The sequence below is a fragment of the Chaetodon auriga genome, chromosome 4 (assembly GCF_051107435.1).
Source record: "Chaetodon auriga isolate fChaAug3 chromosome 4, fChaAug3.hap1, whole genome shotgun sequence".
NCBI classification, from domain to species: Eukaryota; Metazoa; Chordata; class Actinopteri; order Chaetodontiformes; family Chaetodontidae; genus Chaetodon; species Chaetodon auriga.
Window position 1 is genome coordinate 2447733 of NC_135077.1, and position 25576 is coordinate 2473308.

Genomic DNA, 25576 nt, shown 5'->3' on the forward strand with positions numbered 1-25576 from the left:
GAACATGAATCTTTTTGTTTTCCTTTATCCTTCCATTTTTCCGTTCCGTCCTTATTTTGATGATCTTAGCACATGTCTTTACATCATGACCGTCTTCATGTCACCCAATCTCGTGAGTGATTTTCTCTCATGTTTCCATTTGGCGTCCCATCTTTAGCCTGTCTTGACCCGAGGCATCCTCACCTCCTTGTTTTGTCCTGTACGTGTTTGTTGACAGCTGTACAAGGAGTTGAGCCAGTGCTACCAGGCCCTCACATCGAGTGAGGCCAACCTCCGCCGGGGTCACCAGGAGCTCAGCAGCCTGCTGGCTCAGAAAGACCAACACATCCTGCAACTCCAGCAGCAGCAGCAGCAGGAACAAATACAGCGGCAGCAGCAGGCCCAGCACACGGCCCTTCACTCCTCACCAAACAGACAGACCAACTTTAAGGTAACCGCTGCTCTCGTGCTTCACCATCTCCCCCACAGACGCCCCTTCTTTTTAGAGTTTATCAGTGCATTGCAACTCCAGGCTAAGAAGTGCTTTTCTATGATGTGTGCTCCGCTGCAGAAGTTGTTGAACTTTGATATGCATGTGTGTGGGTATGAACGGCAAAATATGCATGTTTATGATTTTCTCCGTAACAAATTGATGCTTTGTCTTAAGTAATAAACACGCTGTATTATGATCCAGCTCTCGACCACCTGCCTGGTGTCCATGCGGCCGTGTGTAGGTTGATTAGTAGGCACAGTAATAACCGACAAGCACCAGCATGGCCCGCGGTGGTGGTCTTTAACTGAGAATCACTGTCTTAATATCGCTCTACTTCATCCTTGATCTGTCCATCTCTCCTGGCACCAGTGTCTTTCATGTCAGCTATCTGATCTTCACTAGCTCTCTGTCCTGGGCACGCATGCACTGTCTGACTTACTGAGTTTATCTGTCTTCTTTCTATCCTCCCACCCAAGTACCTGGAAGTCCTTTTAACACACTCCGGTCAGATAGCAGAGAAATATAAGAGGTGGAGAGAGGTGATTTAATTGGAGCCCAGTGATGTTATTGAAGATGATGCTGGAGTTACACTCCTCCATCTGTCAGTCAGCAGGGGTTTGGCTTTAGCTCACTGCCTTTGAATAGTCACCCCTAGGCAGTAGAGGCTCGCATAAAGTTAATGTTGCAGCCATTTTAAGTGGCTTTTAACACCTCCTAATGACATGGTGATTGGTGTTTCTCGGACCACACAGTGTCAAAGACTTGCTTGAGACGAGTGACAGACATCCACCGTAGATCTTGAACCCCTTGGCCCCTCACCCTCATTCCATCAACATTGTAGGGCACTGCGCTGGTTGCTGTAATGAGTCTCTCAATCTGCTCTGCAGACTGACTTTTGCTTCAGCTCAAACTACCTGCTGTTGCAGATAAAACAACTCTGTAGCTGATGCCGTGGAAGATAATATTTTTGCAGCAGTTGAGTAATTTCTGTGCCTCCGCATACTGTAATTGTTTAATTTGATCGGTTGATATTTTCTCTGATGGTGCTGCCCCCAGACTGTGCAAGTTAAAAGATATCAGCTCAAATGTTAAGTGAGTTACAATCGCCCTGTCTCACTTAACCCTGTTAATTTAACCAGCGGTGAAATATAAATGGATCATTTAGTCAGTAATTAAATACAGTACTGCAGTGTTCCCCCAGTAATTAATACTACATTTAGAGAAGATGCAGTTAGTGCTGTGTGTGCGTGCGTGTATATGTGTGTGTGCGCGTGCATTCATGTATGAGCAGTATGTATGTGAGTGTGTATGTGTGTGTGTACCCCGTGTCTCTTCCACACCCAGGTCAGCATGAAAAAAGTGATCACACACTTCCTTGTAATTAGAAAAGTAGCTGGTATGTAACCTGTGCTAAGAATTGATATTAACTTTTGTTTACTGAACACATGTAGCTGCTGTCTGCCTGATTTGTTTTTTAACTTTCTTACCCACTGACATCAAAGTGAACAGATCAGGTATCCCAAGGTATAGCACTCAGTCAGGAGGGCTTTCTGTTTCCCACTCTGTAATTTCACTGACAGGTTGCGTGTATGTGCGTACGTGTGTGTCTGCGCGGGTGCGTGTTTGACTAAAGGTGTGTGTATCCGAGCACATAATCGCAAATTCTGTAACAACTTCCTCCCGAACACCTGTTAAATTCTAATGCTCAGGTTGTTAAGGCAGATTTGATTTTAATTTTAAATGTTTTGGTGGAAGTTACCATTGGAGGTGATCAAAGTGCTGATCGCAACGGGAGCGCAGGGGGGAGACGCAGCGCTCATTTGAATATGGACCAGAGCGACGGCTTTGAACACCCCTCCCGCAGTGTTTTTTTTTATTTGGAGGGGGGGGTGAGCGGGGATAAAGGAGGAGGGTGGGTGAAAGGAATAACACCCATTGTGTGTTACACTTCCATGCTGTGCACCAAGATTGACTGTCTGTTCTCTCCTGTCTTATGGCACGTTAACTCTTTACAGGAAGCTTAGCAAGACTTAACCAAAGCTTAAAGACGAGTCGCCAAACAGTTCTGCCTTACCATGAGTTCCTATGAGCCATGCTATGTTTAACAATCGTTATTATTATCGATCAGTCGTGATTTTAATTCATCATGTAGTGTAAAAAAATGGCAGAAGTAACTGGTTTTGACTGGAGGATGCCCATCGCAGTTGGTTGGAGTGCCAGGTGACACTTTCAAATATGAAAATAATCAATTTACAATAATTTAAAACAGAAAATAATCTAAATCAGAGAAGCTGGAACCAAAGAGTGTTTGGTGCTTTTACTTCAGCTTTAAATGATTAAATCAGAAGTGTTGACTTCTGTTTGTCGGTCAACAAATAGGCTAATTGTTTTAACACTACTCGCACCGTGTTTTCATGTGTGTCCTGTGTGTGTGTGTGTGTGTGTGTGTGTGTGTGTGTGTGTGTGTGTGTGTGTGTGTGTGTGTGTGTGTGTGTGTGTGTGTGTGTGTGTGTGTGTGTGTGTGTGTGTGTGTGTACACTTAAAACAGTGAGACATCGGCATAATGTCAGACTGGAAATGGCCTCATGCCCTGATCTTCTAGCTGTAGGGCCTGGCTGATCATCAGGCACCCGTGTGACCCCCACGCACCACGAGATGCAGTCTGAACAAAGTGCCAGGTTGGGGAGGGTTGGGGTGCCAGGTTGGGTGGTCACCATCACCACCTAGAAGCAGAGAAGAGCCCTCATTAGTGGACAGAAAACTTGGTAGAGTGAACGTTTAATCATTTACAACCGTCTCCCTAACTGCATCATTGTGTTTATCGTGGTCTCGTGTTTGGCTATTGTCAGAGCTGTGCGGTGATTAAAGACCGGCATTAGAATCCATCGCAGACCTCAAGGCTTTCTGGAACCTTCACCACAGTAAATGAGTGATAAGTTGTTAATTGTGTGGGCAGTCATTCAAAGCACTGGTTATTCATCAACGTTGGAAGGGGAAAATCAGGCATGTTCGCTCGCTCCAGAAAAGTTTCATGTGGATTCATGAGAAGCCCCTTTTGTCTTTTCACCAAAACTTTTTTTAACACCACACAGAACATTTTTACCAAAGCACAAGTGTAAAAAATGAAATTTATGAGGGCTGAACTCCAAAAACGTTGGGACGCTGTGCAAAACGTTAATGAAAGCAGAAAGCAGTCATTCGCAGATGAACTGCGTGTGTTTTCTGTGTTCCTGAGCCCACGCAGTAATCTCCTTCATCCAATCATGTGTTCACATTTAGCAAGTTATGACATTCCTGTTTGTTTCACACAGCGTCCCGACTTGTTTGGACTCGGGGTCGTAGCTGCTTCAGTTTCAGGGTGTTGGTGCTGTGCATGCTGGCTCGTCGTCGCACTGAGGCCCTTGAATAGAACAGAGCGTCATGATGTCATTAGTGACACTTTTCCTACTGTGACAAGTCAAAATGTGCTGTGGAAAGGCCTGTTTTCACAGTGTGAAGGAGCTGAATGTCGTGGATACGAACTCTCATCACCTCATATTATTACACTCGCATGCATACGATACACAGAATGTTGTTAACATGTTGGAGTCCCTCAAACGGGTTTTATAGACTGAACCTGAATCAGGGAACATTTCCCAAGGTGGCCAGACTTTTTTTTTTTTTTTCATAGATTGAAATAAGCCCACATGGTGCATCTCCCTCAGCTTGTTGAGATGGTTTTTAACATCTGCCTCTGGCTTGTTATTTATGTTAGCCAATCTAAACGCTTTTAGATGTATAATTAAAGCACTAGTCACACACACACACACACACACACACACACATATACTCGCGCGTTAATACACCCACCTCTTTGCCGGGTCACGTTTTGCATAGGTGAGGCGTTTCTTTTGATCATCATCATCATTAATGGCAACCATCAAGTGAAAACGATGAAACCATGATGCTGAAAAGAAACATTGGAATTCATTTTCCAACCCAGAGCTCAGCAAACAGAAGCCAGAGGGTTTTCTTGTGTATTTTTATGTACTGTACATAACTCAACGTCTTAGTGTCGCTGACCTCTCTGTGCACCTTCCAACAGTACAACAGTGTAGATAGATGGAGGGTACTTTTAATGTTTTGTGCTGATGTCAAGGAGAATGTGACGGAAAGCATCGTCTTTCACTTCCTGTTTTCACTCCTTTAGCTTTAGCTCGACCTCCTAAGTCTATGCTAAATATTTTGTGCAGCCTGCTACTTGTATTTAACTACGACTGCTCTCTCCAGATACATCAGTCATTCTTTCCATATGAAAACATTTTGGAGAGGCTACACATTCAAATGATGCTTAAGAAGTACAGCCTGATGAATATTTTAAGACATGTAATGCTTATCTTTTGTCTGCCGAGCGCGTTATCAGTAAATACTGTTGTCAACATGAGTTTGTCTATGAGTGCGTGTTTGGAGCTGGGCCACGTCCAGGGCCAGAGACATACTAATGACACGGACTCCAGTGGTGTGTTTTACCAGCTCAACTGCTCTCATTAGATGAGAACCTCTGTGCAGCACAGCTCGCCTCATTAATGAAGCACAGCCATGTGCCGCTGCAGATACGTGCGCTCGCTCGTTCAAGCACATACACTTGGGTCAAACAGCCTGTGTGGGAGGACTCAGGGCTGTGTACACGCACACAAAAACATACACGCACCGACATCCTACTCACTGTGTGCTGTCCTTCTGTAAAGTCCCTCCTCACTGCACTGCCAGTTAACACATGCTCATACATATATGCACACACACACTCTTTGAAGAATCACCATGTTGAATACAAAGTGCACCTGGTCTGGTGAGGGGGCACGCACCTTCTCGCCCTCACTTCTGAAGCCCGTCCAATCACTTTCACGAATGCTGTCCCTCCACAGATGTGTGTGAATTTGATTGTGTGAGTATACATTTGTGTATGCATGTAGCTGTGTGTGTGTGTGTGTGCGTGTGTGTGTGTGTGTGTGTGTGTGTGTGTGTTGCAGGGCCCCTCCTTATTATAGCTGCTACATAATTAACAGTGATCAGATTTGTTTTGTGGCATAAATGGTGCATGTGTAGAACATTAGGCCTGGCAAGTCTCATTTCACATTCAGCTCAAGGGCTCGGCAGCAGACGGGTCACGAGCTTCAGGGAGCACAATCACAAGCCTCCCTCCATATGGTCCTGCCTGCCGCATCCTCACCAGCGAGGGCTGCGAGTGCCAGACAAGTTCCCCCAAGAACCTAATCGTGTTCAGTAATTACCAAGACCGGCTTTTCTCTTCTTTTTTTTTTTTTCCTCCCCTCCCTCCCTCAGCCTCCCCCCAATCTCTTGCTCATTTTTTCACTGCACCTGCATGCTCTCTTCTTCTCTTTCCATCTCCTGCTCTGTCCCCGTCCATTGCTTTCAATAAGCTGCTTGTAACATGTTTATTTTTTCTCTCCTTTTTTGCATTTTTTGCTCCTTACCGTCTCGCAGTTTTTGCTGTTTTGTGCTGGATTAAAATCAGGATGGAGATGAGTGATTGTGAGAGGAAAAAACTTAGACACTCCCACATCAGTTAATTTCTAAATTGCTTTATGTGGCTGATGCCGAAAAACCCAGTCCATCCTCCTGACTGCCTAGAAATTATAAATAATTGTAACAGATGCGCCAATATGGCCGGCCTCCAATAAACGAGGCCCCAGATAATTTGACCAACCCCCTTTGACAGGCCAATTTAATAAAACATGAACAAAATCTTCCTCACTAATAATTTATCATCCCCTCTCCTCCCCTTTGGTTAAAGTTGATTACCCTGGCAGTTAACAAGGTCACGCCCAGATGCCAGCTTTCTGATAATGCAATCAGGACTCGGTGGAAAAAAGGTGATGACATCCTGTGCGGTTTTCTTCGGTACATGGCCTCCGAGTGCATCACAGTTGTGAAGGCCTCTGTTTGTCAAAAGGCTTTGATTTGATGTGTTGTTGATAGCAGCAGGTGGGGCTGTTTTTTTAGTGTTTCACACCTTTTTGTTCAAGACACAAGAAAAGGAAGGTGAGAATATTTGCAGTAAGGTGATGGAGTCAGGAGGTGTGTTTGGGTGAGTGTTAACTTCGAGATAAAGGACTTGAAGTCATCAGTGTACATGCTCTACGTGCCCTTTGACTATAGAGTGGATGTGTCTTTAAAGCAGACTGTGTCCTGTCCCTAAAAAACATCCTGTCTGTGCACACATGCCCACAAAGTGCTGTGTGATCTGTCCGTAACACCATCAGCAGAGGTGTGAGGACAGAATGTCTCACTTAAACGACGTGGACATTAGAAAATCAATACTTATGCTGCTGCATTTTGTTACTGCACGTGTGTGAGTGTGTTCATTAATGAGCGTGTGCTGCTCTGTGGGCAGGCCCTCTGCTTTATCCTCGTCCCCTTCAGTTTGTTTTGGTGGTCCCCGCTGTGTGCTGAGGTGTGCAGATGCTGCTAGACGCCGGCTAATAGACACTGATAAATAGACGGGCCATGAAAGCACACACACACACACACATACACACACACCATGACGCTCGAGGCGATAGAAAGCTGTCCGACTGCCACAGCACATCTGGTTATTGACTTTGGCGCATGAAAGTGTCACATGGACATCCAGTGTGTGAGGGTTCGTCTGTTGAACTACTGACCTACGATTTTCTACATTTGCCTGAATTAATTTTGACAACTGCTGTCAATCAAAGGTGAAAATATGGCTTCTAGTTTGTGAAGACTTGAGTATGTCTGTGATCTGATTATGGCCTCATCTCTTACTCAAAACACAAGATAGGATAAACTTAATTAATCCCATGCAGGGGATATTAAACATGGTAATAAAAATCAACTATATATATATATATGTATATATATATATATATATGTGCATTATGTAGAAGAAGAAGAAGAAGAATCGGGGGGAGATTCAAGACTCCCCCCGATTCAAGACTATTAGAATACTGTTGCCGTGAAAAATACCATTGCACATGAGTCTCACATGGATAATAAATACAGAGTTTGTACTATTGCACATTTGGAAAATATGCACAACATAGTAAAAGAAATGTGTAATATTACACAAGATGTAATATTAACATGCTCCTCCCCCGCCTCCTCCATGGTGTCCGTGGTCCCTTTAGATGTCTGTCATGGTGCAAACTGGTGTCTCCACCTCTCCCGTGGATTTCTCCCTGTTTACTGTATTTTGTAATAATGACAGGAAAGACGAGTGCTCACTCTTCAGTTTCACAAAACATCTGTTTTCCAGACGTTTTGGATTTCAGGAGAAAAACAAACTTAAGTCGACCTCACCTATCTCAACGGTTTAAATCTAGATTATAACCACAGTTTGTATAAAAACTATTTCAGAGTTTGGTAATAATAACTACTTAATCCGCTGCTGGTGTAACTGCTCGAAAATGTGTGTTTGTTTCCCTTTTTGTTTATTTCCTGTTTTAGGTTTTCTAATAATGACCAAAAAACATGATAAGACCATGCAGAGTGAATGTAGTTGAGGAACCCGCCAGTCGAATGTTAATTCCTTTGTAATCCACAATATGTACCAGAAAATCAGAGATTATGGGTCGTTTAATTTTCGACCTACATTAGAGCTTCGTCCTGTTCAGTCTGACACTTGTTGAACACGTTTAAACGAATCTGAGTGTCAAGTGACTGGAGCATATCGTACGCACTGCAGCCCAGCAAACCAAGTCCTCTTGACTTTGGATTCACAGTCTGTTTTGTCCCTTTTCTCTTGCTCTCTGCACCTATAGGCCTGTGCTCCTCTCGCTTTCTGCTCTCTCACTCACAAACATGCACCCTCTGTCTCTCCTTCCTGACAGGCAGCGGCGTCAGAGCAGGTCGATGCTGGAGCTCAGAGGTCTAGCCCTGATTCTGACTGGGCCTCCACCCGGGGCTCAGATCCCAGACCGGAGGATAAGACCCTTCAACGCAGATCCACCAGGTCCGCCAGAAGACAGCAGGTAGGTTAGCACACACTACTGCCAATTATGACAAAGACGGCATGTGGGTGAGCAGCTAACATGCCCGCACTTATCCGTTAGCACTTCGCTCAGATTAGATCAAAGCCATAGAGAAGGGATGTGAAGGAAATGGTCTGTTGAGAATCATGTGATTTTTCAGACCCTGCCTCTGCCAACCTTTGTCCTGAACCCCCAGCACACACACACACACACACACACACACACACACACACACACACACACGCACACACACACACACACAGATGCCCCTCCTACTGTGACCAGGCCGACGTGTGCTGCTGGTTTCACGCATGCCTTGGGCTCAGGCACTGGCTAATTTATCGCTTCAGCAGTACATTATGAACAAGAAAGAAGCTTTTGATCTTCTCAGTATTCCACTCATAAGTTTGGCAGGACATGTTTCTAGATGGCCTCACTCACTCTAAAGCTGGCCCAAAGCACATTGTGTGATTTATACAGCTGTCCTCATTATAGCTTCAGCGGACATGCTTCTGTTCTGGCAGTTTATGCATGTAATGTGATTATTTTGTACAAAAGAAATAAACAGTATTGACATCATTTGATGTGCTTCCCTGTTCTGGAGGCGATGTTATGTTTTCCCTATGACACACACACACACACACACACGGTTGTTATGCACCTTCCATTAGTTATTAAGAAACATGCCAATTTTGATCCTAGTGCTAATATTTTAAATTAGAGCGGGACTACAATGCATTTTTCACACAATACATTTTTCACACCATTTTATGCTGAATAATAAACATGAATCATAATTGAATTTAAATGATGTTTAAATCAGTGTGTCGAACACAAAGTGCTGCCCTTTTCAGCAGACACCAACTTAATTTATTATATCAAAAATGTCTGTCAACTCTGATAACCTACACTTTTTTAGAATTCAGCGTTTTAAACCTTTTCATATGTTTTGTGAGCATAAAATGCGTTGGATGGCAAAAAATCTGCATTGATCAGACACCTGGCTTTCCTGCATCGTACGTCTTGGGCTCATGAATCCTGCATTAGGCGCAGTTTGACAGATGACATGAAAAATCAGAAAGTAGCTTCACTTGATGCGATGCTGTAGTTGGAACCCCAATTCCAAAAACGATGAGATGCTGTCTAAAATATAGAAAAACTAAAAAATATAGAAAACTGTGACAACTGGCTGATCCTTTTTGACAAACACTATACACAAATGAAAACTGTACAACAAGACAATATGTTTAATGTTTTTCCTCATCAGCTTCATTGATTTTTCTAAATATCTGCTCATTGTGAATCTGATGCAGCAACACGTTTCATACACTGAAAGATGTGGAACGCTCCAAAAACACCTGTTTGGAACATTCCACAGGTAAACAGGCTGATTGGTAACAGGTGAGAGGATCATGATTGGGTATGAAAGGGGCATCCTGGAAAGACTCAGTCGTTCATAGAGGATGGAGCGAGTTCACCACTTTGTGAACACATGAGTGGATGAAGGAGATTATTGCGCGGGCTCGGTGACGTGATTGCGTTCTGTTTTTACTGACATTTTGTTTCCCAATTTTTTTGTATGGGATTGTTATTTGTGCCCCTGCAATGCACCTATGTACTGCATTGCATGGGTCCACAGATATTAAATCAAAATTGCAAGTTTTGCTTTACCATGTTCACACGGAACCATTTAACTGAAAAATGTATTCGCTGAATGTTTGTTGAAATCAATGTTTTTTATTTTATTCAGTAATTAAATTTGTACAATGCACGTTCAAATGAAAAATGCAGCAGGATTGACAATGGAAAAGCTTTAAATTGAATGAGATTTTAATTAACTGTCATAAATGTTTACGATGTGGTTTTAGATTCAGTTTGGACAGTTCAGTTTCTTTTTGAAGACTTTCTCAGTTTAGTCCCTGAGTGATTACCAAGCGGTCATCTCTCTACGGTAAGGCTGCGACCGTCGGAGTGGACGAACAGCCAGCCATGTGGCACGCTGGCATGTTCATCTCTTCAGCCAATATTTGATACTCTCTGTCCCCATAAAGTCGAAGGAGTTGTAAAACTTAAGTTCATTAGCTTTAATAAGAACTATCATATCAACTTAAGAAATCGTGTTAAACCTGTTATTAAAAACCTGAACATTCTGAGCAGGCGGACACTTAATACCTAAGTATGATGATGCTGGACCATAAACCTGTTGTGCTTCATTACACTCAAATTAAACAATAAAACCAATCTGCAAGGTCAAACACTCTGGAAATGAGGCCTCTGTGCAGCCCACTGCTACCACTGAGGACACAATTTGCAGCTCTTGCGCTAAGTGCCTCAAGTGAACTGTGATTTTTGGCTGTGGTGACGAGCAGGTCACAGTGGTACATGGCCTGCAATTTACTACATACGGCAAGTGTTAAAAGGATATTATCGGGTTTTGAGTGAAGAAAAAAATATTTTGAATTAGAAAATCCTTATTTGAAAGAAGTGAATTAACTTATCAATGATTAAAAAAAGCTCATTTTATTTATATTTACCCCATCCCCTCTTTGTGTGTTGGAGTAAAGCATGCCCAGGCATCGCTTGCACATCCTGAGTCCTAGTATTAGTATTGGAGAGCCTCAAAGGCTAGAATTCTGGACCATCGCTTGTGAGTGTCGCACCCTCAAAAGCCATTCTCTGACTTTCCAACACCTCAGTGACGCACAAAGATAAGACGGATTCAGCCAGTGCTTGCTAGGGGAACATGGTGGTGGAGTCCAACACTGAGCCCTCTGCTCCCCGTCCGTTCAGCCAGTTCCTCGACTCTGGTGATGCAGAGGAAAGCAAAAATGACTTTAACTTCTCCTCAGCGAGAATGAGGATGCCATTTGTTCCTCTTTTCAGGCGTCACAGCCTAGACGCTCCATTGGCAGGAGGCTCAACCTTCCCTTATATCCCATGGGGTCAACGTGGTACTACACATGCCAGGTTCGGCTGGTTCAAGTGGCAAGATGACAAGGAGGAAAACAAGGATTTATATGACAGAAAAATTCTGCTTTCTGCTTAGGTGACCGCCAGACAGCCACCCACTGCTGTGCTGACATGTATGAAGATGTTGAAGCATTACTGGGATCAACCTTTTCAACGCGAGTTCTCATCAAGGACTACTGTAGCCTGAAAGTTACTGGCAATGGGGATCTGGGCCTCACCAGTCCCTTGGTGACTGATAATGTGGGGCAGTGACACATCTTCGTAATGTGTTAAACAGTGGAGCGGATTTACTGTCCTGGGGCAATTGAATTATTTCTACGGGGAGTGGAAGCTCAATTCCAAAATGCTTTGCCTGGTGTGAGAGAGATGTGAGCTGGCATCTGTAATGACCTGCTCTTTGGGCTCGGCATGTGAGAGGTTAAGGTGTATTTTAATAAGGAGGGTTATGAATGGAGCCTGCTGGCTGCAGGCTGCATGTAAACCTTTCACTCCATCTTGGGACAAATCCATTTTTTGGAGGCACTCTTGGTTGCCTTTTTAGCCCTTGGTGTGTGCAGGCTTAATGTTGCTTTCTCTTAAAACTGTCCAGGCGTTGATACCAACCAAATGGACAAGTGAATTACATGCTGCTGGGCTCACTGAACAGAGTCTGTAGCTGATCTGTGGCTTTCACTCATTTTTTGAGAGGAGACCAATAAATTAATCGGCCAAAAAAATCAACCGATAGCCAATATATTCGTCCAATTGCCCAACCCTAGCTCACCGCAGTTGTGCAGGGGAGAGTGTGGTTTCAGCCCTTCTAGGTCGAGGTCTTTTGGGCTTCAGAGCATGCAATTTGGCAAAGAGCTGTGTATTCCATTGTGAGATACTGAGTGAGGTTTGAAGGAGAGCATTCGGTTACCAGGATAACCTTGGTCCTCTGAAAACTGAGCAAAGTATCGCACAGCGCTGTGCTGCTTGTGTATTTTGGGTAAGAAATACGCCTGAGGATGCCGTGTTTGGGGCCACAGGTAGTTCTAAAGGTGGATGGGCCAGCTGGTGCATTTTATGTCCCCTCTAGGTGGGTGGGGGTGGATCTTCTGTGATTGGTTGTGCCAGAAAGCTCTTCCCATAGTGAGGTACCTCATTCAGCTCTCAGAGAACTGGGGTTACTCTGGTAACCAAATATTTTCAAAAAGTGTGGTCCGCGTCACTTTAACTTTGGTGTTTTGTTTCTGAGCTGGATTTCTTATAGGAGCACCACACCACGTTGTTTACCTGCAGCTTTCACTTCTAAGGTCGCCTGCTTTGATGTCAGTCCGTTGTCTGGTCGTGTATCTTGGTCTTTTGAATTTTTGTGCTCCTTTTAGCAGATTTTTTGTGTGTGTGTGATGGGGTACATTTGCTTTGTGTTTGTGTGTACCCATGTGTTTACATGTCGATGCATGTCTCTCTGTCTGTGACGGTGTCTTATCCTGTGCCGATGTGCACAGCTTTCCCATTTGCCCGGGAACCTGAACAAGGTCAGCTTTGAGAGCTCCAGATGCACACGACACGCTGCAGCAATCATAAAGAAGCCCATTGATGACACTGACCCCTCTCTCTGGTAGATGGAGAGAGAGAGCGAGGGTGGAGGAGAGGTGAAAGGAGGAGGGAGGCAGTCGATGAAATGTTTCTTCTTTGCTTTACAGCCAGTGACACTGACCCCTCAGTGAATAAGAGTTTTGCTCTTGCTTGCATACAGACTCTGTTTAGATACAGGCCTCTCCTCATTTCCCTCCTACTGTACGTCCTCCTCCCCTCCATCTGCATTGCACTCTCATGTGTACAGAGCCATTACAGGGTGCGATGCACAGGTCAGATCATGGCCGCCAACCAGCTGCCGAGCTGAGGTAGACAGCAGCCACATCTTTCTTTGCCTCGTGCTCTGTTTTTTATCTTCGGGCCTGTCTTGTGGAACATTAACAACAATGTCACAACACAGAGGGCATTCATGTGTCTTCTGAACCTGCGGCAGACAGACGTCCAACTGGACCAGAGAGAACACCTGCAGCAAATCTCGGTCATTTGTCTCCATGTCGTCTTCCTCTGTACTCCTGGTAGACAAAACACACAGTAGTTTATCTCCTCTACTTCTCACATACAGAACACTTAAGGGGGAATATTCAATATTTCACATTCTACCTGGAAACCTGTTTAGAGTCCACCCTGAATGACTCGTGCTTTTTGCAGTTGGTCATCTTTACTTTTAAGTTCAGGGCTTTTAGTGATTTGGATTCCCCTTTTGGCCTCTGTGTTTCCCACATGCACACACAGGCGAAGCCAGTTGGCCTGCCACTCATCAGGAATATGCAGATCAATCTGCTAATTAGTTGCATAGAGTCATTAAGGCTGAGCTAGAACACATGGTTGGCACCCATGCAGGCATGATCGCAGAACCGGGCACACCAGGTCACAAGAGTCAAATGTAGCCCAAAGGCACATTCCCAATAACACTAACATGCTCAGAAATCTTTGTCACAGGCAAATGATTTTATAAATATGCATGCTGTTGTGATAAAATGAGAATCAACATGTTGGCACTAGTCAAGCGACATGAATGTGTACTTATCATCATTATAATCTTTAATATTTTTGTAATGTCACACTCCAGTTTTGGTGAGCGTTTTTCATAGTTGTTAAATGTATGGTATTTGCATTCTCTGGTTGCCTTTGTAGTTTCGTGACCACACTCAAGGTCTTCGCAGAAACCCATTCATAGAGGTGGTGCATGTCTGCTCTGTGGACTAATGCTGTACATGAGTTGCCCTCGCTCCACTGAGCAGGCCCTTAAGACGTGTTTGCTGCCCCTAGTGGTTGATACATGTCTCATTTGAACTGAACACTGGGATCTCTATTATAAAAGTGCACTGCTGTTTCTACCAGCACCCACAGGTGTCACCAGATCCACCAGGGCTGAAATCTAAAGTTTTATAACTTTAAAGGACAACAAAGCTTCTAACAGCCATCAGAACACATTTTTTAAGAGAGGGGGCTTATTGATCCACCATCCTATTAAAAACCTCCTCACTCCACCACCACCACCTCCTCCTCCTGTACTCCTCTTTCGCTCCAGCCCAAGGACTGTTGTATGTTTAGTCACATTGCATATTTTAGCCTGCCATCTGGTCAGCCCTGCCTGGCACCACAGGGGGCCTCATATCCTCTCATATTCATATTCCACTAGCATATTGTTCCCACTGCTTTTCTACAGTGCGGCCCCAGCACTTCTCCACTTCTTTATTTATTTCTACAGAAAAGGCTGGCTGGCAAACGGCCCCCCCTCCTAATCGGCGGCTCTTCCAGTTGTCCTATCAAGTGTAACCTGGAGGCCCCTAGTAGAGCAATTAGAGCGGCCTCCCTGCCCACCTCTTGTAATGAAGCCCAGCACATTCTGGAATCTATAGCCCCTTTAGTCTCCCCTAATGGGACATCATTATTGTCAAAGAAACAATGTAAATGGAAATGAACATACTCATTAGCCAGTCGCAGGGAGAAACCTTTGCCGCTCTCAGCTTGCATCTCCCGCTTCCAAACACGCACACGCACACACACACAAAACTGAACCTCCTCCCTTCAGCTTCTGCGGACTGCTGCTCCAGCTCGCTTTATTCCTCTGGTAGCGTGTTCATTTGTGTGTGCATATGTGTGTACTGAGGAAGACAATGTGCATGTTTTAGTTAAGGTGAGAGGGGAATGGAGTGAACATGGATAATTCCATTATTGGCATTCACTCAGTGTTTCTGCAGATGTTAATCGTTGGATGGGTGTGCGTGTAAGTGAGGTGTGCTCAAGTTCTCACCCCAGTGCTTCTTTGCTTACCTGTCCCAGGGTGCACCTGTGCAGCGGTCCAGGTCTCTGTCCCCAGCCAGCAGTGTGGATTTGGGTAGTGGGAGGGGAAGAGGAGCAGAACGGAGGATTCAAGACCTTGAGGAGATGTTGCAGTTGAAGGTAACTGGCTAACATACATGAATGCACATGACCTCCTTTCATTTTCTCTCATCTTCATTCACTCTTCTTCTACATGTCTACCTGTATGTCCTTTATTTTCTGCTGCCCACATCATCCTCTTTGCCTTTTCTGTCTCACTGGTTTCTCCTATAGTGTGTGACTACTGACTCTCAGTGACTTTGAACTACTTAAAGGTATTGTTTGCTGAATAGGGTGCATTCAATGGGATGGTGGTGTCCCGCTGATAGTTTGGGGCACTAGACAGGCCTAATGGAGCTGCTTGTTGCTCTGGCCACTATCTCACATATGATTGCTGCTATCAGCTGCTGGGCTGTAGGAAGGTCTGCAAGCACTGTAACAGTCACAGTCTCCAAAGGGTTCAATTGCACTAGTGCCGCGACTGCCTCCTCCATGACCTTCTCTGACAGTGTATTTGACACACACGTAGGCATACGTATGTGCACACAAACAGAGCGTGCGTAGGCAGTGAAGCAGCAGGAGAGGAGCTGCTCCGGTGAAAGTGGATGCAGCAGGATTTTTTTTTCCCGTAAACGAATCAGCTTTATTGGTCCTTTAACCTTCGCATGCTCTATGACGTCTTTGTTCCACCATTCCTCATTCCCACGTCTTTTTTTCACCTCTCTCTCAAAATTTACTGCAAGCAAAATACACTACCTCTACCCTATGGCCTTTTTAAGGTCTGAAAATGTGTCTTTCTCTCTTTTATTTTATGTCAGCAGAGTATGTTTTCCTCTCCCATTGTCTGGATTTTATTTGGACTTTCCCCTATAGCTGTCCTCCTCATTGCTTTTCCTTATTCCTTCCGTCTTTCAGGCTGACCAGTGAGAGAGTGATTATGCAGAGGTCATCTCCCTTTCAACACAATCCCAGGAACACATTAAGCATCATTTTCTTGTCAGAGCTGAAGTGTCTGAATTACATCACTGGCAGACACCTAGTCAGGCGGTAATGCTCAATGTAGATTCAAAGGACACGCATGACTGTCTTAGTTAATGGTGCCATTTATGTGTCTGCTGCTTGAGGGGCATTTACCAAAGGTATGCACAGACAGACTGTGATTGGCAACTCAGATCTGTGACCACATTAATAAGGGCATTAGTTCAGAGCCTGATTTAGTGCCTTGATCTGGCATTGAGCAACATGCCCTCCATCAGCTGCAGTTGAGACCTCACCTCCAGCGTCTTGCAGTGCTACTTCACTGTGTTCAGTCCGTTGTTCTCCAGTTGATCCTATCCAATTCTTTCCAATAGAATGCCTTTCAAATTGGGTACGCCAGCCTGTACCATTGACATGTTGACCTTAGCAGCTAACAGCAGCAGACAAACAAACAATTCTCATAATAATGGCCTCTTTTTTTTCTTCTGCACACTTTCAAGTAAACAGTAGCTGTTGCTGTGTAATTATTTTTCAGCTTGAGAACGTCCACAGATGTGTATGCTGGCTGGGTAAGGGGGTTATATTGATCGGTGGGCAAGGGTCTGTGGCCTGATGACCAGAGCCGGGCTGCCCAGGGGAAGCTCTATAAGGAGCCTGGGAAGCCATGATGTGGCTAATGCCCTGCCACTTGCTCCATCCTGCCCCCTCCTCCATCAGTCCGCCTCAACTCTTCTGTGTCCTCCCCCAGCTCCTAGTTCCACCAGTTCACACTGCCCTGGTCTGGCCCCTTTCATTAGAGCCTTGTTTTTGAGAGGTTGGGGGCAGCTTGAAGGGGCCGAGGATGTCTTGCAGATGTCCTCTGTGAATAATCCGCACAAGGGAAAATCCATACTTGTCACATTGGCAGTGTGAATGTGCACTGTGTGTGTGTGTGTGTGCGCGCGCACACCGGTTGTGTGTCTGGCGCATGTTTGTGTGCTCTCTCTGTTCTCTTTGTCCTTGTTAATAATAACAGGGCTGAGGGCTCGCATTTCCCTCTCTGCAGGGCAGCCGTGTCATATCAGCAGTAAACAAGCTCCTTCCCTTCAGAAAGCGCTCGACAACTCTCCCTAGCCTTGGCCACTCAAGCAGAAACCTGTCCTGCACTCTTCCTTTCACTTTCTCTTTTGCTTTCTCTTTCTAGTTTCTCTGTTCTCTCTCTTTCGTCTATTTTCATCAGCCGCCTTTCTCTCCTCCTTTGCTCTCTTTCCACCTCTGTTTGTCCTGCCTGTTGAAAGTGTTTTCTCCCTCGCCCTCGCTGTTAAGGTCAGTGTGATGGGGAGGAGGGCTGCCCCTGACAAGAAAAATCTATATATTGTCTTCTCTTACTCCTTCTTTAAAGCTGGAGCCCAATCTTGCTGTGTTTTAATAGCTGTCAACAACAGTGTCAGCAACAAACCCACCGCTGCAGCCCCCACCAACACAACACGTGCTGGTCATCACTCGGTAACTCCAGTGAGTGACTTTCTTTGTTGGTTAAAGAGAGTGTGTGTACGTGTGTGCGCTTGCTGTGACTCGTCATGTAGATGTGTGGTTCTTTAATGATGTCTCAGTTGTCCAGTGAGAACGCTTGTCAGGGAGGAAGGTGAGCCTGCTGCTTTCTGTCAGGCAAAGGTGTTTCAGCTGCAGACCACTTTAAATATGTAGACAGTGAGGGGCTTTTCTCAACTTCCCCGCCGACTCCCTTTTTCAATTAAGTTATGTTTCATTTGACGTGCATCACATTTTGGGGGGAAACTGATCTTGTCACTGTGCCTTGCAGACGGAGGAGAACGAGGAGCTGAGAAGAGCTCACGATAAACGCCGCCAACGCCTTTGTCTGATTCAGACCAACTACAAGACCGTCAGACAGCAGCTGAAGGAGATGGAGAAATCAAATGGCCTGTGAGTACGCAGTAACGAGCTCCTGGTACAGAAAAATGTGACGAAATACATGCACACAATGCGCGGGATTGCACTGATGATACACAGTAACTTGGATATCTTCCAGTTCCTCCCAGCAGCAGTCAGTAAGAGATGTTTCAAAGCACATAACGCACCTTGCCTTATGTTAAAAGCCCTTGTGAAATGCTACAACCCTCTGAAACCACTCACAAATAGTCTTAGGGCCTCACTGCTCTCCACATGTTGTCTGACAAGACCTAAGTGCTGGATCTGGGAAAGCGGGAGAAATTCCTTCCTTTGCCTTTGAAAAGCTCAGAGGTTTTAAGCCCAGTCAATTTGGGCCGTTTTGTGCCAAGTGTGTGTGCGCTTCTGCGCGTCTTCTCCCTCAGCGTTCATTAGGATGTGAGAGCCAGAGGCTGGAGGTGTCTGGTCCTGGGGGGTGCAAGGTGTTTGAGAAGGCCTGTGGAGGGAGGAGGACGGGGGAGGGCCATTTCCTGCTTCGACCTGTTATCTTCAGCAGAAACCGCAGGATTTTTACACAAAGCTGAAAATGTGATGGGAAATATCATTAATATCAGGGCCTTGTTCTCTCCATTGTCTCGCCCAGTCTTTTCCCACTTTTCCGGTCTCTGCGTCTTCTCTCCGACAGCGTCACCGAGTCCATTTTAAAGTGTAACTAAAGGTGCATATGTTTGGTGGCCGCGCGGGAGCAAAGTGTTGACCCCGTCAGCTGTTTTCTCTCTGGGTTAATTAAAGAAAACAGCGGTGCAATGTGAGCCCGTGTGAAAGTGGAGTGAGAGAGGGAGAGCGTGTTCGGTGCGAGGCTCGACTCAGCTCATGTCAGCTCAGCGTGGCTCAACAGCATGTGTCTGAGACAGTGGGAACAAAGACGCAGAGGAAACTCAGAGTCAACACCAGTTGTGCTGCCGTTACACGTTTCAGCAGGTTATCAAAGAAATGTTCTGTGTGGTGGAATAATGCGCTTTTATCAAAGATTGCGTGAAGACCTTGATTTTGTGAGAAGAAAACATGTATGTTTATATAAAAAGACAAACGGGCCCGTGGTTGAGAGTAAAGAAGACCTAATAAGATGTAGCATCAGTGTCAGTGTAGCTGTATTTCATGACTGATTTGACATAAAATTGATGCAATAGGCAGCTTTGCCCTTTTCAGTCAGAGCCCTCCATGGCACCAGCCAGTCACTCAATGTTATGATCCTGGCATTCATTTGGCATTAAGCCCCATCCTTAAATAGCTGCCTAAACCCACTGGGGTAATGCCAGCCTGAATGAGAGACAATAGAAAATGACTTAAATACTCCCATTAGTGCTTGGAAATCAGGGCCCTAACAAGTCAGTGGGGATAGGCGTCGAGTCTCATTGCTTTTCCAGCTTGTTAGGGATTTCCCTGCAGCTTCCATGCTGTGTTGTTGCCTTTTTGGAAAGATGCGGGGGGTCGTTTTTGTTCCCCTTTTGTGTACAGGACCAAAAGAAAAGACTGTGATGTGTCTCCTTCCTTACCTGCCACACACGCAGGTGCCTGTACCTACAAATACTTCAGTTTATATACACAGTATACGCCAAATAAACTTCATTAGTGTCGGACTCCACCATCATTTTTCAACACCTTCCACACTTTAGTTTCCCTCTTATCAATCTTCTAATCAGCAGGATAAGGTGTTGCATTAGACAATTGGTTGCTGCACTGCAAGCTGAGCGACGTCATCAATGTGTACGATAGCCAGTCCCGCCCAGGATGAAACTACCAGCCAATCACAAGGCAGACGAAGGGTCCGTCGGCTCATCAGCATGCAGGCGGCGAGCAGTTGGCCAGTCCCAGTGAAACCACCCTGCCATTCACCATTACCACCATATTTTCCTAAAATGGCATGAAGGAGCTGCAGAAAAAGCCAACTTCTTCTTTATATTAGAGAAGGGAAAAAGTTTTTTAATCAGACTGGGGATGATGGGGGTGAGCAAATAAAATTAAAGGTTATTAAAGCATCCGTACTCTGATCAAAGTTGCGCCCATAAACAGATTCCCCCTGAATCAGAGCAATTAGCCGCAGCGGCGTGGAAAAGTTCTCTCTATTTCCTCCTGCTTAATAATGGAAACTAGGATACCATAGGGGAGGAAGCACTGAGGCCTGAAGAAGATAGCTCTCTCATGGCTCCATGTTCAACAGCTTTTAGGCCCACTGTAAACAAATTAAAATGTATAAAGCTTTACCGTGACTTAATAAAGCTTCATACGCCTTTCATAAGGAATGCAGTTGATACACTACATACCTAAAAATCACACAGAGACAATTCAGACAGAGCTGTGGGTAAAATATCATGTACTTTTACAGCTGCAGGCAGTGTTAAGATCGCTTAGGCTGAATTTGCTCTGTGCTCGCAGCAGAATGAGTAAAAGTGTATCAGTCTCTGTGACTATACACTGAGATTATCCGTTAAGTAGCTTTGCACTCTGGGAAACTAACCCGAGCCCACAGATAGCACACACATACACTACAAATAAGTTCAAGGGCTCCAAATTGCTCACAGGGGCATTAGCAGTATTAAATGAAAACATTTGCCGTTCCTCAGTAGCCTCCAACTCCCAGGCACCGGGGTTTAACTAGTATTAGCGTAGCGTGGCTGTGTCTACATAGCCAATAATGACCATAGAAAAAGGAGCCCTCCGCAATAGCAGTGACCCTCACAATCCATTTCCACACCTCCACCTCATTGAGTAAAAATGAGAAACAGCAGCGTGTGTGTCGGTGTGTGTGCGTGTGACAGAAACGGTGTTCTCTTCTCATCTGCTGCTTTCGCAGTCTAGATTTCTCACTAAAAGCCATTTTAGTTTGCAAATTAAAGGCTAATTGGAATCGAATGTGTTGGGCTAGGACTGATTGATGAGTTGCGTGTGCACAGGGATGCAGTTGGGAACAGCAGGGACAGTGTGTACGTGTGTATGTGTGCGTGTGCGTGTGTGTGTGTGTGTGTGCGTGTGCGTGTGTGTGTGTGTGTGTGTGAGTTGAAGGGGAAGTTCAATGGAGGGGGCAGCCACTGAGCACAAAGTGTCATTAAGTATTCATAAGTGAGGTGTAGACATTTGAATGACCTCGTTTGCGAGTGTGTTTTTGCCATTATTTACATTTGCATGGCACTCAGGGAATGGTCCACCACCCTGCCGCACGGGCAGTGCCCTGGGCTCTAACAAACATGCATACGTGTGTACATGATTTGCCACTGAAACGTCAAAGTCAAGGCTGCTCATTTGAATACTGCTAAAGATGGCTGAATAACAAAAACAGAGTGAGACTAAGGGGCCTTGTTACCCCATGTGAATTGGCCAGAGGCAACAAGGTGATGTACAGTACCAAACATTTTCCCTTGTTAGTATGTTTTCTTTCCACGTGTGTTGTAAGCGAGGCTTGCCTCTGCGTTTGTACTTTTGTCTTATGTGCTGTGTGTGCGTCCAGGCCGGGTGGGAGGATGAAGCGAGCAGATCCGCAGCAGCTCAGACAGGAGGACAGCGATGCGGTGTGGAATGAATTGGCCTACTTGAAAAACCTCACCAGGAAGCTCTCCGTTGAAAAGTAAGTCACCTGCTGTCAGAGCTGTCTGCCTGAAATATAGGTAACACCGGCACCGAGTGTGCATACACACATTTGTTTAAAACTCCTCTCCCTCACGCGTGTGCGCACATACCGGCACGCACTCCCACTGTCCCTTCTTGTTTGTGGGTGTTAACATTTGAGCGTGCCCTTCCCAGCTTCACAGCATCCACCTAGCCCTCCACATCATTACCAGCCAGCGGGGGCCAAAGCAGGATCATTAGACTTGATGCTCATTTGTAAAATTGGCTGCCCAAAAAATTCACACATAAAAGTGCAGGAAGTAAAATCACATTATCAGAATCCCTGGCTGTGTCTTCGTGAAATAATTGCATTTTTAATGGAACATTTATGCCAAACTTTTGTCCTGTTGCTCATGTTATTAAGTGAGTGTCAATAAGATACTTCATGTACTTACAGTCTGTAAGCTGTGACTGTTTTAAACGCTTTTCTGCACGAGGTCCTTTTATTGAGTTTCTGTCTTTGTTGCTTGGTTTTTCCTTCTCTCTCTCTCTCTCTCTCTCTCTCTCTCTCTCTCTCTCTCTCTCTCTCTCCCCCTCTCTCTCTCTCTCTCCCTCTCTCTCTCTGTCTGTCTTTCCTTCCTCCTGTCTTGTAGTCTGTCTCTGGGTGTAGTGCAGCCATTGTCTCGTTTGATCTTGAGAAGCCCCTGTAACTGTACCACTAACACTGACCCTCTATGATGCTACACAAAGCTTGGCCTAAAGCCACAGTCTTCCTCTCTCCTGTCTCCCCCAGCCTTCACCTCTCCTCACCTCTTCCCTCCTCTATCCTGTGCCTCTGTACCCTTCTCTTCCCCTCTTCCTACTCGTCTTCCCAGTTGCCTCCCTCCGGCCCTCTGATGCTGCAGTAGACTGAGGCCAGAATTCTGGTACTTGCCCCCCACCCCGTCTACCGCTTTTCCCTCTGCTCACCCCCCTGCCCTGTCCTCCTAATCCCAGCTGAGCTCATTATGATATAGCCCGGCTGCCTCTCTCCAAGCCTGAGCTGTCTGAGCTAATTACAGGCTAGCAGCCCTAGTGCCGCCGATGCTGCCTGTTAAGGGATGTCCATCCGCCTGCCTGCCTGCCCGGCCACGACTAGAGCTGAGCAGAGCGGAGCACTGGATGGTCGGGGGTGGGGGTGGGGGGGCTATAGTGAACACTCAGGGTCCTTGGAACTGACCTGCGAGGGGAGGGATGGAGAGCGGCTGGCCTCTTTCCTAGCTGTGTAACTGGCCTGTCCTCCGGGGTTAGTGTTGATCCCCTTCATGTGCCCCTGACCAGCTCCACCTCATCTCCTCCATTCCTGCCCCCAGGGCCCCTCCTTACCCGGGTGGCTGGTGCAAAGTAAACTTGGCTGGGGTCTTTAAACTTGTGCTTTAGAAAAACTCTTGGTTCCAGGGCACACATCTGCACACACACATAGCTCAGTGTGTTAAACTGAGCAAAAGCACACCGGCCGTGTTTATTCCATCCCTCACTTTCTTCCAGACCTGTTGTGAAAAGGAGCAGGAGTGAGCAGACAGGTTTGTCAGGATTATGAATGAAGCCAGCTTAACCGAAACAGCTTTACTTTCCTGCGATGCAAATTTCTGTCGAGAGACAACAGAGAAGGCGAAAGTGTGTGCTTCATCGTGCTGCTGCAAGAACAAGAGTTTGTGGAAGCGTAAGTGCCAGGAAACTCTTGGGGCAAGCAGTTCGGCTTGTTGTTCCATTGACCGTATTATAATGATTGTGCTTGTGAAGGTTATGCTAGATAAGTGTTAGAAATTAACCACTAATGGCTAATTAACTCCTGGCAGCTGAAAAATTTAGGGCCAAATAAAGGCCCCTTATAAAGCTTTAAGTGCGTAGTGGCGGCCTTTAGAGGAGAGTCTCTTTTAAGATTCTCCATTTGTTTCTCATTCACTCTTCCTCATTGTCATGATATTGTGCACAGATGCTCCCCATCACCTCCTCCAAAAACAGCACTTGTAAAACACTGTCTTGAGGCCCAAATGACCATTTCCCAGAATGAATATTGCTGGGATAACTCCTGCACAGTGGGTCCCTACAGTGTTAAGAGGAGGTTATGAAGCCCACGCCCTCCTCTAATCTCTGCACTTGAATTAGAGGTTGAGAAAGAAGGTGAAACAGGTCAGTTTGTCTGTTTGTCTGCTCCCTTGGCAGATTTACTCAGGATGCAGTGAGCAAAGGGAAAGTTTGCATTGCACGTGACGATCCAAGCTTTCTGTGCCCTGCTTGGCTGAGGGGGCTCATGTCCTGAAGGTCCCAGCAGTGCTGACACTGTGTCATAAGGCAGCCGGGTCAGTCGGTTTTTACCCTCCACGTTCTTCAGGACTAGTGGTTCCATTCGGTGTGACAGACCTGCAATTAAGTCATTTTTAGGGCAAAGCCACTCTGCCCTTTGATAAATACAGATTTATTGAGGCATTGTGGCCAAAACCAATGGTGCAATAAGTAATAATTACATATTATGAAGACCCCAATTATAATCAGGAGTCAGTCAGTATATTGAGAAACAGTTTATTAAAACTGTAACCTGAATGTTGGATTGATTTTTAACATGTGAACAACTCATTATATTAATTGTTATTGTAATGTTGTAACAATGAAATAAGGTCTATAAACGGGGGTGATCAAGATTAATTTTAACAGGTTTCAACACACATGCGACTATTAGCATGTGAGTCTGAGATCACACTTCTTTACGAGTTAAACATTAAACGCACAGATGAGAAACTTCTCAAGGCGAGACTACTCGTCTCTTCCTGTCAGTAGATACACAGGACAGAAGGAGGAGGTCAGGTTAGCCTGGGAAATATGAGCTGTTTCTGGGTGAATACATTTTAATGTTATTTATAAAAGGCACGCTAAAAAAAAAAACGGGGGGCAACGAGAGTGCTGAGCTTTCAACTTTCATCCAGAGTCATTAATAACACCATGAAGATCACGTTTAGGTAAAAAGTAGTTTAAAAACACGCACACAAAGGGAAACCATCCACTGTGCACAAACTGAAACTGAGCACAATTAGCTGATAATTACCATCAGCTGTCAATACAAACACATTATTAGACCGTGGGCACTTCATCAAACCGATAAGCAACCGCAGTCAATGAAAGTCAGACAAGCTCATCATATTCTAGCAGTTAGCTGGTGTTTCTGTGGCGGTGACCAGTCGATAAAAATGTACATACAGTATTTGAACTAAACAGAAGTTTTACTGCAGACTCTGTTTAAGAAGTATTAACATTTCCTCACACGTCCACAGAAACACAACACAAGAACAGGATGAAAGATGTCATGTGTCCACAGGTTCTGTCGATTCAGCATCAATAAAATCCTTAAAGACGTATTTCCGCACAAACTGTACAGATTCTGTCACCTCAGCTCCCAACCAGTGGGAATGAGGCGGACTGCTGGTTGGTGCATCAGATGGACGCCGAATGAAACCGATTCATAACACGATTAATTAATCGGGGAAAAAAATTGGATGCATCCGCTGAACACATCAATAATGAGTTCACTGCATCCTTTTGAATTTTAACGAAGGGCGCAGACGCATCAACATCACTGTAAATTGAATATTACTGAATGCTGTAGAGAAATGTGGCAAGTCAGATCTCTTTCTTCATGCAGCAGTATGATGTATTGATACTTACACTGCAGTGTTTGGCTGCTTGTACTCACCACATAACGTTAATTGTTAGCTGCAGGTCGGCTGTTAATGTTTACAGAGCGAGAGAA

At 45.3% G+C, this 25576-nt stretch overlaps 1 protein-coding gene across 2 annotated transcripts in view; it reads left to right on the forward strand.

Annotated features, from left to right (window-relative positions):
• cntln (centlein, centrosomal protein) overlaps window positions 1-25576 on the forward strand; it is an 81602-nt gene that overhangs the window by 13407 nt on the left and 42619 nt on the right. Inside the window, exons 8-12 of one of the 2 annotated variants that reach the window (XM_076728811.1) lie at window positions 218-430; window positions 8326-8466; window positions 15286-15405; window positions 18104-18225; window positions 21695-21811. In XM_076728811.1, coding sequence (XP_076584926.1) covers window positions 218-430; window positions 8326-8466; window positions 15286-15405; window positions 18104-18225; window positions 21695-21811 — 713 coding nt within the window. The remainder of the gene's footprint in view (window positions 1-217; window positions 431-8325; window positions 8467-15285; window positions 15406-18103; window positions 18226-21694; window positions 21812-25576) is intronic. The other variant, XM_076728812.1, reaches the window with a different exon arrangement.